At 42.5% G+C, this 18,041-nt stretch overlaps 2 protein-coding genes across 2 annotated transcripts in view; one reads left to right on the forward strand and one right to left on the reverse strand.

Moving 5' to 3' along the window:
- The window catches only part of zfpm1 (zinc finger protein, FOG family member 1), a gene marked incomplete at both ends in the record, with an annotated part of 83,536 nt that extends 74,363 nt beyond the window's left edge, over positions 1-9,173 (reverse strand). Inside the window, one exon of the mRNA XM_080841599.1 lies at positions 9,134-9,173. Coding sequence (XP_080697725.1) covers positions 9,134-9,173 — 40 coding nt within the window. The remainder of the gene's footprint in view (positions 1-9,133) is intronic.
- A 2,887-nt stretch (positions 9,174-12,060) lies between these two features.
- On the forward strand, positions 12,061-17,804 carry LOC308368469 (cocaine esterase-like; the record flags this gene model as incomplete). The annotated part of the gene is made up of 13 exons (XM_080842638.1): positions 12,061-12,127; positions 12,764-12,959; positions 13,647-13,785; positions 13,929-14,062; positions 14,217-14,370; positions 14,787-14,891; positions 15,370-15,471; positions 15,596-15,736; positions 15,840-15,923; positions 16,178-16,319; positions 16,422-16,571; positions 17,269-17,341; positions 17,633-17,804. 13 exons carry the CDS (start codon positions 12,061-12,063, stop codon positions 17,802-17,804), a joined length of 1,659 nt encoding a protein of 552 aa, XP_080698764.1.
- Between the last annotated feature and the right edge of the window lie 237 nt (positions 17,805-18,041).

An 18,041-nucleotide genomic window follows, 5' to 3' on the forward strand; every position in this document is an offset into this window, starting at 1 on the left:
TTAAACTCAATCCATCCCAACCCACTGTACCCTGAAGATCAGCCCACTTGTACCCTAGCCCTCCCCACACCAACTCCCTCTGTTTCTCTTGCTCTCTCGACCCCCACCCCCATCCCCACCCCAACCCCACTTCTGCCCTCTTCCTCCACACAGGCCTTATTGACAGGTCTCTTATCAGCAACTGAATACAAACTCTCAAGGTTTACACAAGCGCAGAGCAAACCCTAGGCTCAAATCACACACACACACACACACACACACACACACACACACACACACACACACACACACACACACACACACACACACTAACAAAATTCTAGCCACTATGACTCATACTGTACATATCAATGCCAGGCAGAGAGGGTGGAGCATCTGCAGCTCTTTCTATTCCTAAAATGTCTGGCTGGGAAGTATGTGTGTGTGTGTGTTATATGTAAAATGTACACTTATACGTATATGTGTGTTTATGTGTGTGTTTGTGAATGCAAGTGTGTGTGTGTGTATGTGTCTGAGTGTGTGTGTGTGTGTGAGATATAACAGAGAGATATGACAAAAACTGGTCCAGCAGTTCAGAGTCCACATCCATGAGGCTGCATGTGAGTGTGTGCGCATGTGAATATGTGTCTGAGTGTCCGCTTCTGGTGCGCGTGTCATTTTACCAGGTCATAGGAACTGAAGCCACCTCATGCTTGTGATGCCTGCACTATAAATAAAAGTACTTCCGCATGGGTCTGTTATCTTAGTAACAGGTTGAAGGTGTGTGAGGAGTGGGTTGCCTTTCCCTCGCTCCCTCCCTCTCTCTGTCTCTCTCCCTCCCTCTCTTTCTCTTTCCCTCATTCATTTGTTCGTTCCCGCCGCCGGCTATAAAACCAGGTCAGTCCAGAGATTGTTTGTCCAAGCCTCTGTGTTTTTTTCCCCCAACACCCCAGAACAGTGCTCAGCTGTAGGAGTGTATGCGACTCCTTATCGCAAACACTGACGGGGGGTCGGCATGTCATAACAGTCCTGCACACTGACCCTGAGCCTGTGGCCCGGGTGACCAGGCAGCTACTGCCTGCCAGAGAGACACTTCGCCCTCTCTGAGCTATCGCTAGGAAACGCCGGCCTTATGCTAATGTTAGCAAGCGAGCACAGAGGTCAAAGCTCCAGCTAGAAAAGAAACCCTGTCCCTCTCCCTTAGAAGATTTCATAACTCACACTAGCTCACACCACTACCACTCAGAAGGTTCTTCAAACATATAGCGTAGTTATGTTGCAGACACATAGAACTCATAATGTGTCCATGTATTACGGATATAAAGCATTGACGCTTATAAACACCATTGGCAATGTTATTACACTACTAGTTATAAAAAGACTGTTAAGCAGTTATAAGCAGTGTAGAATGTAATCGGTTTAATTTCATGAGAAAATGCTCGTGGCAAAACATGATGTTTGAATTTTTTTATTTGTGCAATAAATTGTGCCACAACCGCATGAAATAGCACAAAGAACCTAGAATTATCTTTCCACATCTGAGTTCTATTATTGAAATCTACACCATACCGATCATAATCATTGAAGAACATAGGATTTTTTCATATTACAGGTAATTAATAATGTTTATGTTGTAGTGTAAACTTAAAGAAAGGCCTCAGCCCCTCCCAGCCCCTCCTAACTTCCCATGGCTAAAACTGGTAAAGAGGCCAGTCCACTCAACATGGCTTACATAAGGTTTGAGGCCAGCTTACTTCACAGCTCACAAACTCAGATAAAGGAGGCCATCTTTACTCAACAGAACAAACAGCATTTAGCACAACACAAAGGATGTGCTGATGGAGTGTCAGATTTAGATTTATCTTAAAAGCCATCTTTCATACAAGCCATACCTTCAGACTGTTACAGGCAGTTTATTACACACTGTTTATTACCATAAACCAGCACTTAAGTTAACAACCATTAAGTTAACGACCATGGGCCTCACAGATGAAAGTGAAGCTTGTACTGTATGTCTGTGAGGTATAAGATAAAATTTGCACTGTGACATGAAATATAATTCACTTTAATTCAATTAAATTTTATTTTATTTAGCCATACAATACATTTGTTTCAAGTTGTCTCCGATATAGTATTTTAACATTTATTAATTTAACTCAGGTCTTCATAACCAGCAAGAGTAATGTTCCATGGTTTGTACACAGAAGCTGCTTCCCTGTCATGGTTAACAATTAACACCAAATATTTCTACTGACAAACTTACTTTCTACTTTTTTTTTACATTATGCAGTTTTCTCGGAAACACTGTACATGAAAAGGATTAGAGGGTTTCTGATTTGTTTGAGGCTTAAAAAAAACATATCAGCAGCTCTAGTAACTCCAGACAGAAACACACACGCACACACTCACACACACACACTCATACACTCACACACACACAAACACACACACACACACACACACACAAACACACACACACACACACACACACACAAAAGACATAACAAGACCTTCACACTCCACTGTTCATGCAAATTTCTCAGAAGTCATAAAAAAAAATCCTCAAGTGTGAACTGAACATTGTTATTGGTCCCTTAACGCGACTGCCCATCATGCTGAGGCGCTTGTCGTGCTGAGGTGAGAACGTTCAGGCGAGCGCAACCTCATAATTCATCCCCCACAACAGGCTGAGAACACCAAACAGGAAAGCGCAATAACTCACTCGAATAACTCATCAGCCCTGCCTTTCCTTTCCGTTCCTCTGGCAGCCGAGCCACACTCAACCCCCCCACCTCCCGGGACCGGTTGTCCAATCAGACACAATGCCTCAACGCGTTTATCCAATCAGCACTTAAGTCAACAGAGGAATGAGCCAATCACTTTACATCAGTAACTTTCATCCATACTAAGGCCTATCATTTTCACTCAGTTAAATTAGCTTAGAAACAATTAAGTAACACTCACTTCATCAAATCAGCACAATAAAACACATATCGATGTGGCAATTACAGAAAGACTGCTGAGGTGACAAGTGTTTTCCTCTGCCATTTTCAATCTGATAGGCAGAATGATGGGTAGTCAATGTCTCTAGATAATTAGCAAACTTAATCACTTTATTCAGTCAACACCGGCACATGATTCCTATACACTAATGCTGGCTAAATCTCTGATCGTCTCTGATATAGATGTCTGCGGACAGCTTGTGCTTCGCAAGTATCTCACACAATGTGGTACCAGTAACAATACGACGAGAAAAAAGTCACTATGATGACAAAGGTTAGGATACACCTGAAAAGTCAGTTCATACAGCAAGGGGTTACCTTCATTATGAGTATGTTTCTATACTCAAAGGTATGTTCCCTTATGTGAAGGAGTTACCATCATTATGGGTTTGTTTCTATTCTCAAAGCTATGTTCCTATGTGTGTCCCTCTGTCAAATAAGAAACATGGAAACCTTTATTAAGCCATATATAACTTTACCCTGTCAAGTTTGACACACACAAAGGTTTACATGTGACCTGTGTCAGGCACACACTAAAGACTATGGGTCACATGCATTGTGTGATTCGTGTCAAAAACAACCTGACCTAGGGTGAGCCAATAGTCATCAGCTACCTCATGTGTGGCAAAATTGGCCTTCAGTGGTGTCTGTGTGATAAGTGCTCCTGTGTGCGTGTGTGTGTGTGTGTGTATGTGTATGTCAACTTATACTATACTAACATATGTGTGTGTTTGTGTGTGTGTGTGTGTGTGTGTGTGTGTGACATGTCAACTTGCACTAAAGTGTGTGTGTGTGTGTGCATGCAAATGTGTGTGTGTGTGTGTATGTCTCTGTATGTGCATGCCTGTGTGCGTGCATGTGACACGTCAACTTGCACTAATGAGCACTGTTGCATCAGTCGCCCAATCAGATATCTGCGAACAGATCACCAGTGCGAGCACTCTGCTGACTAGCATCTTTTCTCATTTCCTTCTGCACAAGCCTACGTGTGTTCAGGATTTTTACTTATTTATTTATTTTATTATCCCCCCCGCCTTACCCCACTTTCACCACCCCAGCTCTAAACAGATTATCATCAGGGGAACATTTTTATAAAAATAATCATAATTCCCACCATCTCAGTGATATCTCCCTCAAAAATCTACAGTGAGTAATATGTGGTATTAGGTTTAATTAAATTAATCGACTACAATGGTTGTTAGGAGGAGGCAAACACACACACACACACACACACACACACACACACACACTCACACACATGTGGAGGGGCGGAGAAGAGCAGAAAAGGCAAGGAAAAAGCCCAAAAGCGTCAGTGTCTGTGGGTGGGTTAGTCGTGGGGTTGGTTGGTGTGGGGGGTTTAGGGAAACGCATTCACACCTATCATCTAATTATACAACAACATTAATCACATTAAGGGTGGAACTGATTGCCGGGGCTCGGGACCCAGACTGGTGCTCCTGCGTGGGCCTTTGTTATTGTAGTGGAGTCAGAGCTCCTGCCTGCTGCGTGCTGATAACAACTCTTATCAGACTTGGCGATCTTTATCTGCGTTGGAGATCGGGGCCCCGGGGCTTATCAAAAGTTCACATCGAGCTAAAAGCAGAACAAAGAAGGAAAAACGCACAGGCAAAAGCCACCAAGGCACTACAGAGCAAGAGAGAGAGAGAGAGAGAGGGGGGGGGGGGGCAAGTGAGGGAGAGACAACTTAAAGACAGTCTCACTATGTGAGAATGTTTTTTTTAAAAACCTTTCAAACTTCCAATGTGGAGTGAAAAAGCTCATTTCCCCAGTGGAGTGACTGTCTGACCTGGCTTTTGTCTTTTTTTTAGTTCAGTTCTCATTAAAGTCAATGATGCAAAGGAAGACACCGAGATGAGGAGGAAACAGGAACTCGATTATCATCAAACTCAAGGTTACCAGAAAAAAAAGAAGAAAGAAAAGTACTTCAAAGTACAAAAAAACACAGTCCCTTCACGTCTTAAGAGTGCAAAGCACCTCTTCAAACCACCTGACCCTGCAGAGGTCAACCTTGGTTCTCTCTGCACCCCCACCATGTGAACTCTGACCCTTAACCCTACCAGTGTCAGCTGACACACAGGCCGGCTGAATAATTCACGGTGACCTCAAGGACGTCTGGATGATGTCAGCGTGGCAGGGTGCTGCAGCACGCTATCTCCCAGCATCAGCCAGGGCTGGTATCTGCCTCCATCTGAATGCATGCTTATCTGGCCTCACCATCTCAGTGTGGGAGCTGCTTTTAGACTCCGAATACATCCATCTGCCATTTCTGTATGCCTGCCTCTGCCCCCTATTCCTTTTATCAGCTCTGCCATCCTATTCTACTCTTATCTCTCTTCCCTCCTTTCTTTCTCTCTCTCTCTCTGTCTCCCTCCCTTCCTCACCCCGTCTCTCTCTTTCTCTCTCATACACTTTTTCTCTCCTCTTCCTCTCTTTCCTCACTGTCTTCACTCTCTTTCTCTCTCATTCACGTATCGGCAGCTACACTCAGCCAGTCACAAACAACATTGACAACAACAACAACAACAACAACAACAACAACACTAGCACCACCACAAACATGACAAAGATGAGAATGCAGCAGCCAAATGTAATTATAATGCAGAATCCGTTCCAATCGCCTGCATCTGTCTCACGCTACGCTACCCCTTATCAGAGGAAGAGATCACTGTGGCTCTGCTATCACCTTCCTCCATCTCAACAGACAAAATAATATATAAATATAAATATATAAGCCCTGGGTTCCAGCCCCACCGGGCCACCACCTAATCTCTTCATCGGGGACGGATGGCTTATCTGTTCCTGCCATCTTCACCACTGGGAGAGTGACGCACAAAGACGCACACAAATATTTCCTCTAAAGTGTCGTTTACATGGAGCCTAGTTTGTCAAACTGATACGGATAGCTAATACAGATAGCCCTATCATCCATACGAACACTCTCTATCCGCACCTCGTTTCTGCAACGATCGCAGACCGGGGTAGAAAGTGAGTAGATTTGAATCGGTACGGGGGCTGGTGTTCGTCTGCACGGTTTCACGCAACCTGATGACGTCACTGCCCCACGTGATCTCTTCCGCCATCTCCAACCAGTATATAAATAACTTGTTCTCCCTCAAAATCTCACTCATGGTGGGCCTCGAATTCACTAACATTAACCCAGTCTTCTGATTTTTGATTAGCCCCCTATCTTGATCTAATTCTTCTTATTCAGACGTAACATAACTTTCATGACCACAAATATAAATTGGCCAGCGATTTAATTTGCTTTTTTATTCATAAATGTATGTAAAATGCTCGGAGCAATGCATCATGGGAGATGGGATGACAGACATGTCATGTTACTCAAAGAATTAATTTTCGCATATCCTTTAGTCTGACCACTGATTTTATTAACCATCATAATGTAATGTTGTTAATTGGAGCTTGAATGTCTTGTGTAATTTGTTTATCCGTTTGCTGCTTCCTTTACCTTGTGCTTTTGAGTCTCTTCTTCTAGGTTTTTCACGTTTTTTCAGTTGTGTAAATAAAGCGCTAAGGCGCCACCCACAGGCGTGAGGTATGTACTACAGTCGGTTCACCGCAATCTGCTGCCTCCGTGTTTACGCAAATCTCTCGTTGCCAGCCTCCGTATTTACGAAATTAAAAGATTCGATTGGTGTGAAAAGTAAATCCGATTCGGAGGCCCTAGACTTCGTGTGCATAGCACCTAACACACACTGGATTCTATGAAACCAGACACTGTAGTTGTAGGGCGAGTCTTGTAATCCCTCTGCAAGTGCGTTACAAAGGCTCAATAATGTTCAGTTATTTTTGAATAAGTGACGGAAAACGGAACTCCGTGACCATGGCGGAGAGTCAACATGTCTGACGAGGCCTTGGAGATCATGGGAGAACGGGTGAGAAGCAATGTGGGTTGTTCCCCCCTCTCTCTATCTCTCCCTCTACCATCCTCGCTCCCTCCTTCTCTCTCTCTCTCTCTCCCTATCTGTCTCTCACTCTGTCTTGTGTACCATGTGACCACGGACCCATCCGGGCGAGAGGGCCGATAACAAAGAGGGCCATGACACCCATCAGAAGCCTGCTGCTCGGCTCTTATCTCTCAGTGTCTAGAGTTGTCCGCAGAGCTCATTAGTTTCATCAACGTTTACAGAGGGTGTGTTTTCAGAACCATGCATCTGCGGGGATGCATGTAAAATGCTATACACTGTGGAAATACAATATATTATGCTTGGGAGTTTCATTACAGACTAGTGCAGGGATGCCCAACAGAAAGAATGCACATTAGCATTGTTGACGAGCAAACAAAAGCAAATTGGAAGTTGTAAGGTGATTATATACTGTACACCTCCAGTGTAACACCACAATACTGTGTAGACAAATGACGTGGACAATTTAACCAGAAGTACAAGTTAATCAAAAAAGATGCTGGTACACGGTCTCTATCTGCGTTTCATTATATGTCACATTATTTGTCCTATGCAAACTCTACGCCTTAGTTTTAGAAGATACTTATCAGTGAACATGACACCTGTTTGGGGTTTTGTGGCACTCGGCAAATGTAGCAGTAGATCTGCCTTTTACAACACTCTCCTAAATACGAAACGAGGCTGTGGAGAGGATATGACCAATAACTGGATGTGACTAACGTCTTCATTAGGAAAACTACTTCAGGTCATTGTGCCGTGTCGTGCCGTGACTGCCCACTGGTGCGTCTGTTCCTCGCAGTTCCCTTTAAACAAACCTCGAAACCGCCTTTAACGCTCTGTGGTACATGTATATGCTAATGTTACCTTATCGGGCGATTTTTCTTCCCCTTTCAAGAGACGCTTTCTGCCTTTGACTCGCATTAATATTTATTTTTGAACAGCCCTTTCAAATTCAACCTCCAAGATATTGCTACTGTGCTTATCGCACCGAATCATCTCCTCTGGATGAAGAACTGAAACAGCGTCTGGCACCAGAGCAAAACGACTTTTCAGCACTGCTGGGTCTTTTGAGAGAGAGAGAGAAAGAGAGAGAGACCCATTATTTTTACTCTACCACAATATCAACTGTGAGATCTAAGCAGAGAACTGTGATAACCCTCACATTTTATAAACAGGAAGAACTTGTCAAGCACAGAGACGAAGTCGACCAGCTTAAGACAAGGCAGGAAAAGCTAGACCGGCGCCTGTGCATTACAGAGTTAAAAGGATTGATGAAAAAAGATCCAATTGTAAGCGGTTATCAGCGAGCAAGATCAGCTGGGCGCGCTATCTGACGCCCCATCTCTGGAAACAGAACTGAAAAACCGGGGAGAAATGCAACGCCAGCCACAGTACAGCCACAGACAGAAAACAAATAAAAAAGATCCAATTTTAATCCTTATCGCCTCTACGATCGGATCGCTGTTTATCTGCTCTCACATCATCTTTTACAGAGAACAGTGACGTTTCCACAACAGAATTAAACAGGAAACCACGGCCACAGTTAGGTTGGCTATTGGCAAAGTCTCTACGAGAAAAGCAAGCAGATTCTAAGCTGTCCTTTCAATGTTTTTTAACTTCAGAACACGAATTCCAGTACGAAGTGCAATTTCCAGTGGTCAATTTTGATGGCAAGAACAGCCTCAAAAGTTTTTTAGCAGCACGGTATCTATTTAACATGTTTTTCATCATAATCATCAAGACACTGTTAACAAACTGTTAGAACGCAAACCATTAGGCCACTGTAGGCTACCAAATACGATTGTCAGACAGTTAGTTGTGAGGAATGGAATTCCTTTAATTTATCAAGACGCTTATTTTCGTCACTCTAGAGCTTGTGTTAAACACAATTTGGCATGTGCTGCTTATATTACATCTAATGAATATAATGATTGGCATTACAATGATAGCCTATACCAGGCTACCTATTGAGGAGAACCCTCTTGTGTTGGCAAGTTGGAGATTGTTACTAGGTTCGCACACTTGATGCCCAAAGAGTGGGCTTCATATTTAAGGAATGATTATTTTCAGCAGCCAACAACCTATCTGAACATTTTGCGGCCATGGAATCAGCAAGACTACACTCAAAAACCCATTTCGACTTATGATAGCAGTCCTCAATGAGCAGCTGAACTGTGAATAATAAACTATTAATTTCAGGCTTACGTTTGATCTGCCGGGGCTTGCTCTGTTTCCTTCGAGACATGACTGTCCGTTGTCCCCTGGTATACGGCAGCGAAGTGATCAGTCCACGGAGAACTAGCAGCAGAGAAACACGGATCGATCGCCGTCCGGAGCTAACCGCATGACATACACTTTGATATCAGCCGTAGGAGCTACCTGTGACCGCGTGAGCTTCTAGTTACGGTACTTTTTCAGTTGCTTCCCAGACGAGCGCTCCTACTTCCCCACGTCTCCGTAGCGTCGGTACTGCCACAACCAAACGAATGTTTCTACACAATGTCTCTGTAATTATTACAGTTTCGTGTCTGGAAAAGCTGGCAATGTTGTTTCTTACTTGCGATAATTCCTGGTCCACACCCCCCTCCGTACTACTAAGTAGCAGATCTCATTGGGAACCGTCAAATACATTAAACACAGGGGCTGATGATGAGCTATACAGAAACGCCTCCCGCAACGCCTCTTCCGCGTGACGTAAGACGCACGTTCAAGCTACGCCCGCCTACGGTTTTAAGCAATATGAATCTTATAATTTCAGCAACACTATTGTGTGATTAGTCCAAAACTTACCTAGGCTATAATGTAGAGTTCACTTTTGACAAATACAAATATTGGCTTGATCCACCACTTTCAATTTAAAATTAAACAATGCATATTCATTTTTCTTTTAATTTCAAAATCTACAGATCAATTATGTCGCATTGCCATAAGAGTCATATTACAGGGAACATCAATATATTTAATCTGCTCATTACTTAATGAAAAAAAACAATTCTCTAAAGGTATTTTTATGTTTGAAGTTCTTCTAACAATAGGCTATAACACCTGTATATAAAAAAAACTTCATGTAGACTAATGTATTCCTTGTTCTTTGAAGTCAAAGTATTTGTAATTGCCTGGTCAAAATTATTGTTAATTATTGTTAAATGTGATTTTGTCAACTCATTGCTACCATCTAGTGGAACCAAGACTGCAAAAATGGACTTCTTGAGGCCTGTTAGGTATGCGACATTTCTTAAGTTGTACATAGAATTCCATTAATCATTTTAGGTCCTCTTCATGCCCCACCACATTCTATCACAATGACAAAAATACCATGTGCTCATACTGTCCGGGTGTGAAAAAAACAAAAATTAGGTAGCATATTCATTAAAAGTAGGATAAAGTGTATCGCTATATAGGGTTATATATATATATATATTTCAGTCAAAGAATAGGTATGTCAACATTGTTATCATTGTTAACAGGACAATACACCTGTGAAACATGCTTACAATAACTAAATTAGGGTCAAGGTTCAATACACTGTGTAACGTCATGCTTCATTTTAATATATGTAAAAAGGGAAACGTAAAACAGTGGACTGATATGGATTCAGTTGATTTGTTTGTGTATTTCCTCATGTTCCGATTGTAGGCCCTAGGCTACATTTAAATATTGAACCTCTAATCATTCATCATCCACCATTGACATGTTAATACCTATTCACTTTTCATCCTCTTCTATGTATTATATAAAGTATATAATAATAATACACTTTATTTGTATAGCACCTTTCATACAAAACGATGCAGCTCAAAGTGCTTATATAACATGTGTTGTGTATGTATTATATAAAATACAGAGCATTATAAATCACTTCTTTGCCGTATATTATCTCACAGGTGTGTGTTGTCAGTGTCTACCGTGCACACGTTAGCACTGCTTTGCCAAGGTTCTTTCTTCTAGAAAGAAATCTAAAGACACTGCCTCCTTGCTGATGTCCTTTGACAATTGACTTTTCACCACCCCAGCTCTTCTAATGTAGTTCCCTAAATGAAAAAAAAAAAAAACATTTCACATTTGATGCTCACCATGTCATCTCTTCAGGTATTTGTCACTCTTCAAAAACCCTCAGTAAACGGTGCACTGACAAACTGTATAAGATAAGGGGTATGAAGTGGCATCAGAGGATTCAGAGTTAAGGTTTTGGTCGGGCATGCTTTACTTGACCAATAGTTGGAGGAAGGTTCTAATTGACAGTAAATCACAGGTCATCAAGTTATGTAAATGTTTGTAGAATATATTGTAGGGTGTTGCAGCGCTTTCATGTACTGATGTGAGTGACAACTGTAAGTAGTTTTGCTCATAATGTCTTGAGTTTGTGGTATATGTTAATTCTGTGCTTAATGTTCGGTTTTAGACTGTTGCTCTGCCTCCCTTTTCTGTCAAATATGTTATCATGTGAGAGGAGGATGAGAATTGCTCTCCATTTCGGCTGTTTATTTGTTCCCATTTTTCCTGATCATCTCGACCGATATTGTACAGCCAGGTCAATTTTCCTATTGACACACATGAAAACACACAAGCCAATTATACAACTGCTTTTGTTAAATACAAATATTGAAATATTGCAAAGCGTTAATTTAAAAGCGGAGTAACACAAGGTGCCTGTATTGATAGAGTTGTAATGATAAAGTATCCCCTCTAGAGGGAAATGTTTTACGCAAGTGTGTGAGTCAAAGAGCGAGAGAGGGGGCAAGAGAGTGGTTGCAAAATTACGGAGATTTCCTAAAATCATGTAATTTTGCTACTATGGGCAAAATGATAGTAAATATATCCTCCAGTGCCACTGAAGATAATATTGTAACCATTAGAAACATCATATGTTTAAAATATACTTAGGCACAGTTAATTAGCCAGAAAATACCAGTAACCACTTCGGACCTTCACAAACTGTTGGACATTCCTGTGTTTGTTTGGCCTACCTCAGGGAAATGTCCCAAATTTTGCAACTCTGTACTAGAGTAACTTGCATCAGAGAGTGGGACTGTATTTGCCTGTCGTATTTGTCTGCCAGTGTGTCTGCCTGTTGGATATATAAAGAAGTGCTTTTGCCATCCAGAGATTTATATGTTATTACATCAGGCGCCATGACAGGGAATCTCATGAGCCTGTGTTTGCTCCAAACCTTAATCCAGTCCACCCTTTCAATACCGGGTAAGTAACATATTCTCTTTTCTCACGGTAATGACCTTTAACCTTTGAACTCAGTACTAACAAACAGGAGTAATGTTGACCTGAACATATCAGCAATCATTCTATCAATGTCAGTCATGTGGGTAGTTCTATATATTACATTCGAGGAAGAGTCCATGGGTAGAACTTTATCACTGCTTAGATTTAAGGGGGTTTGTTTTATTTCTGAATGTTGGCCATTCACCAGAAAATGTGTTAAAGGTGACAAGCACTCAATATGCACTTGTCTAGCAGCAGTACAATCTCATCACGTTCATAAACTCGCTCATGAATTCAACGTATACACATTGATAAATGCAGCTCATTTTAATATGATCTAGAGCAGAGCTATTATGTGCACTAGAACTGCACCTGAAGACGTTACCATCCCAACTCAGTGTATCAGTCAACAGTGAGAGTGTATGGTCAGGAACACCTGCACCTGATAGCAAATATTTGCAGAGAGGTAGAAAGGTGTGGGGAAAGTGTCATACTGTTGAAGTTCATGTCAAATGACTTATTGCTGCTTAGTTGAGTAATGTTAGACATGTGACATTGAGGTACAGTAAGCAGCTAGTGCTGGCCTTGTGTTGTAAGTGTTTGTTGTGTGGTCTGCAGGTCCAGGTCCTGTGGTGTCTTTGAAGAATGGGACTCTTCGGGGTGCTTCCATGACTGTGAAAGGCTCTGATAAGCAGGTGCAGCAGTATTTGGGGATCCCCTTTGCCCGACCCCCTCTGGGCCCCCTGCGTCTGTCTGCCCCCCAGCCTGCAGAGTCCTGGGAGGGAGAGAGAGACGCCATGCAGCAGCCGCCCATGTGAGTCCGCCTCAGCGCTCAAGCTTCAGACCATTCCCTACAGTAACATCAAACTAGGATGCTATATTATGTAAAAACGATATATGATCTGATACTGTAAGATGTTTTATTTGAGCGTGGGTTTAAAAGGATATTTTAAAATCTCCCATCTGCTCTCTTGGAGTTGTTGTTTTATTGTGAGAGGCCTCCCTGGCTAACCCTTAGGTTATGGTAAGCTGCTACACATTTTGCCGCCAGAATGGCCAAATCCCTATCCCTCTTACAGAATGAATGGTCATTTTTCAGGGAGGATTGAGTACGTTGTAATGAATGAAGATTCTCTAATTTCATAATATTTAGAACATTCGGGTAAGAAGTATAGCCCTGTCTCTACAGGCCGCAGTGCGAGCACAACCTCTCCTCTCTGGACCGCCAGGTCTGCCAGTGTCTTCCTTTATGGATGGCGAGGCTGTGCTCACTGAGTCTGTAAATGATCAAAGTTGTCCTGAGCCTCTGTGATGTCAGTTGGTGTTAAATCACTGAGTCTTAGGACATGTGGGGATTGTTCATTTTTAAGTGTAAATTTCCCCTTTTTTGGATATTTATAATTAGAGGGTATTGGAGCAAAGGGTTTGGATATTTATGATAACAGGCTCTCGCTTTCTCTCTCTTTCTTTTCTCTCTTTCTCTGTCCTGTACTCATACCAGGTGTCCTCAGCCTCTAGCTTTCGTTACACACATAGCCAAAGTCATGGCAAACCAGTTTACACTGCCTGGGATGTCAGAGGACTGCTTATACCTCAATGTGTACACTCCTGCTAAACCCTCAACTGGAGAAAAACTGCCTGTAAGATCCGCCTGAAGTGCATTAGCATACCCTGTAATGGAACATACCTTTTGTAAAGACAGTCTTAGCCCTTTGTTATTCATGTGTTTATGTATTTGTTTGTTTGTTTATTTGGTTATTTTGATTGTCCTTTTCATTCTCAGGTCATGGTGTGGATCCATGGAGGTTCGCTGTATTTGGGAGGAGCTGCCCAGTTTGATGGCTCTGTGCTGGCGGCCTATCAGGATGTTGTCACGGTGATCATTCAGTATCGCCTTGGGATTTTGGGGTATTTCAGGTAAATCAGAAATGAGCTCGAAGGTTTTTAAAGAGAGTGTAGCCTCCAAGTTATTTTCAACTTGGAAACTGTGAAAGTCTTTTTATTATCAAGAAATCTACCCTCATATTTATGTAGATAACAGAGTGCGGTTTTCTGTTTCTTTCCTGTGAAGCACTGGAGACCAACATGCCCAGGGGAACTGGGGCTTCCTTGATCAGATCGCTGCTCTCCAGTGGGTGCAAGAGAACATTGAGAGCTTCGGAGGAGACCCCAACTCTGTCACCATCGCTGGACAGTCAGCTGGAGGGATCAGTGCATCCATTCTAGTGAGTAAAACCTCCTCATGTTAAAACACGTGTTTGACACAGAGAAACTGACACAGAAAAAGCATCAGCCAAGATACAGAATGAAGAGTCTGGTTTTTGGTATGTTTTCTTCTGTCATCCGGTAACTTGTAGAATACACAGGCATATTAATTCTAGATGTGACAGCAGACATTTGTTTTCCTGATACCCTGTGGGTGACAACTTCAGTTGAATGAAATATATATATAAATGTCTTAACCTGTGTTCACGGCATCTGTCATTGTACAGCACAAACCCATGAACCCAGCACAATGTATAACTGCAAACATGGAGGTCTTTCATCAATACAAGAGAAGGAGAAAGAAAATAAGCGAAGCCACTTCCTCTCATTTATAACAGAGGCCAGTCTACATCATTCTTTCCCCTCTGTGTCACAGCTCTTGTCTCCACTGGCAAAAGGATTGTTTCACAGAGCAATTATTCAGAGTGGAGCCTCTACACTGGAGTCTTACTCTACCAAGACCCCCATGGTCTTTGCTGAGGTGAACATTGACTGGAGGCTGCTGGCTTTCTTACACAATTTTATCACTGATTTTGCTGTAATTATGCTGTTTGGTAGCTGATTATAGTGATGTGTGGCCGATATTTGTCTTTTTTAGCTGTTATGTGCTCGAGGGAAGACATAGATACCATTCAAGCAGAAACACATTTATACTGCACCTCATCCACTCATTCATGTATGCACATATGAAATTATTACTACTGACTATCCGGCTTCACTTGGAATGAGGCTAACATGAGGCTTTTTAATCTTTTTTTTTGTTCTTACCTTTATAATCCCTTATATGTATATGTTCTACTATCTGCTCATTTTTAAAGCATTTTGAAAAACCAATAGACATGAACTGTACTATATACACAAACTTGCCTTGCCTTGCCTAACTTGCCTAAATAATTGAGTGAAAGGTTCACAGCATGAAACAGTTGGTCATGTCCCTTTTGTTTTTCTTCTGTGGGAAGATGGTGGCAAATGCAACAGGATGCAACTCCAACTCAACAGAACTCATTGTGCAATGCATGAGAGAGAGGTCTGTGGAGGACCTCATCAATACCACCCTGAAGGTAAGCTCTGGCTGAAGGCAAGGAGTGAAAAAATCCGTCAGAACGAACCGATTAAGGCAAACACCCATATTAGAGGAACTAGCGACTTGAGAGCTGAATGATATTTCACATTGTGTCTGCACAGGTCAGAATCTTTAGGGGTGCAACTGTTGATGGCGAGTTTTTGACCGCGTTGCCAGAGGAGGTTTTAAAGGGGAATGTCTTCCAGAAAGTTCCAGTACTCACTGGTGTGACCAACCATGAGTTTGGATGGCTGCTGCCAGTTGTAAGGAACTTCTGTTATATTTACTTCATCCCATTGCTTCTGACATGTAAGATCCTTCCTGTCAGTGTTTTTCAGACGTCTAAGATCAGTGTCCCCCAAACAGGGTTTTGTAGCAGATGGATGGGAGACCGGTATGGACAGAGTAACAGTGATGAAAGAATTAGCCATTCATCTTCCCCCTACCATGGTGAGACTAACACTCACTCTTGTTTTTCACTCAAACTTGCCAAACCTAACTTTTGAACACATGCTAAATGCTTCCCTCTGCTGGACAGACATACAACCTACAACCAATTCATTACCACAAGCACTTCATATTGCTACAAATAATAAACCCTTTAAATAAATCAAATATTTAAACTGCATCCACATCACATGGAGACATTAACACTTGTAAATCCATAAATACGTTTAACGTCATATTTTACTGTTTTGTTGCAGCCAATAAAGGCCAAGGAGTTGGTTGTGGATGAATACTTTAAGGATGCGCGCACGCCACAGGAGATGCGAGATCAGTTCACTCAGATGGTGGGGGACTTCTGGATGGTTGTCCCAGCCATTAGAGAGGCTAGATACTACCTAGGTGTGGTTCATTTTATATTACACCGCATCACGGCTTTCCATAATTTTCCCTCGATCGATCTTCCAAAAATCCCTCCCAAAATTCTTCATTTCCTTTAAACAGATGCTGGTGTACCCGTGTACATGTATGAGTTCCAGCACAGGCCAGAGGTTCATAAGGACACCAGACCCAGCTTTGTGAAGGCTGACCACGCAGACGAGCTCATGTTTATCTTTGGGGCGTGCTTCTGGAGCGGACACATTAAAGTAACAGGTATACATCTCTGACAAATACAGCCTCACAAGAAGTGTGCTCCACAACAGTACAAAGGTGGAATGATCTCTTTCTTTCGAGCGGCATCACAACACAGTTAAGTAGGAAGCTTCGGCTGTTTTTGCAGCAGTCTTTGCAGCCTCTTGTAAGACCACTGCCCACTGGGATGGCTCTGCTCGTGTCTAATGTCGTCTGAACAGAGACATTCCATATTTCAACACTGCACCCTGATACTCCTCTGAAAAAGGGTTTGGCAGCCTGTCAACTTCGTAAATCACATAAAGGCTAAACACAGGGTGATTGCCGGAAAGGGCAATATGGGAAAGGTTCTGTTGATCTACATAGAGTATTTGCCAGAAAGGACAATATGGGAAAGGTTCTTTTGAAAGGTTCTTTTCTAAGTTTGTTTGCATAGGAGTGCCCCAGCTGTAGTTCCCCATGTGTGTTTGTTTTAGTGGGGGGGATAATGGATGTGGGGGGGTTGAACTTTGGCTCCACTGGAGAGGACACAGCACCTGCTGTTGGGGGGGGGGGGGGGGGGGGGGGCACATTACACCACACCACAGCTCAAATGTACACAACGGTGAGGCTTCCGTCAGGTCCTTACACTATCTGCACCTTAGGCTGCTTGCTTAAGCCATCCCAGACATACCCATTCTGTCTGTCACATGTTTTTTTGTTTGTTTTCATGTTCCAGGAAAAATCACGGAGGAAGAAAAGCAGCTGTGTAAAACTCTGATGGCTTACTGGGCTAACTTTATGCGTACCGGGTGAGTTGAGCTTCATGGTATTCCATCCCGTCCCATTCCAAGTAATTTATCGCTTTATATCAGGCATTATGGGAGGCTGAGGTATTCAGTACTGCGTAGTTCATCATTAACATATGTGACAGTTTTGTATATCTGAATACAACTATAATATTAAACAATAGAAATGCATTCTTAACAGCAGTGATATTCTGACCTCCATGCATGATCCTAACAACAACCTTAAGCGCCTCCCATGTAAACTGATTAGCTCAGTTGTACCCATGTGAATAATGGTCTTGTTGTGTCCTCCAGGTCTCCTAATGGTCCTGCCCTGGTGCACTGGCCTCTCTATGATGCCAGCAACAAGTACCTGAACCTGGACCTGCAGCAGAGTGAGGGGCAGGACCTGAAGAAGGACCGGATGCAGTTCTTCACTGTTGAGCTGCCTAAGAGGCTCGCTGCAAAGCAGGAACTGCTGTTGTAAAATAAACTGAAATTCAGTGAGAAAGTAAATGTACTGTAAGAAAGGTCTTTGAGGATCCTTTAAAACAAGTGAACTGACCCATGGCCATTTATCTACCTATTCTGAAGATCTGAATGGTGTGTTACCACTTCTGATTCGACCAATTCTGAAATGAGTGTTAGTTTTGGTTCGAGCTGTGAAGAGTTAAGTTAATTATATTGAATGGCAACGGGGGAAGTAGTGTTTTTATAGTTTTGG

Source organism: Sprattus sprattus, assembly GCF_963457725.1.
Source record: "Sprattus sprattus genome assembly, chromosome: 7".
Classification (NCBI taxonomy): domain Eukaryota; kingdom Metazoa; phylum Chordata; class Actinopteri; order Clupeiformes; family Clupeidae; genus Sprattus; species Sprattus sprattus.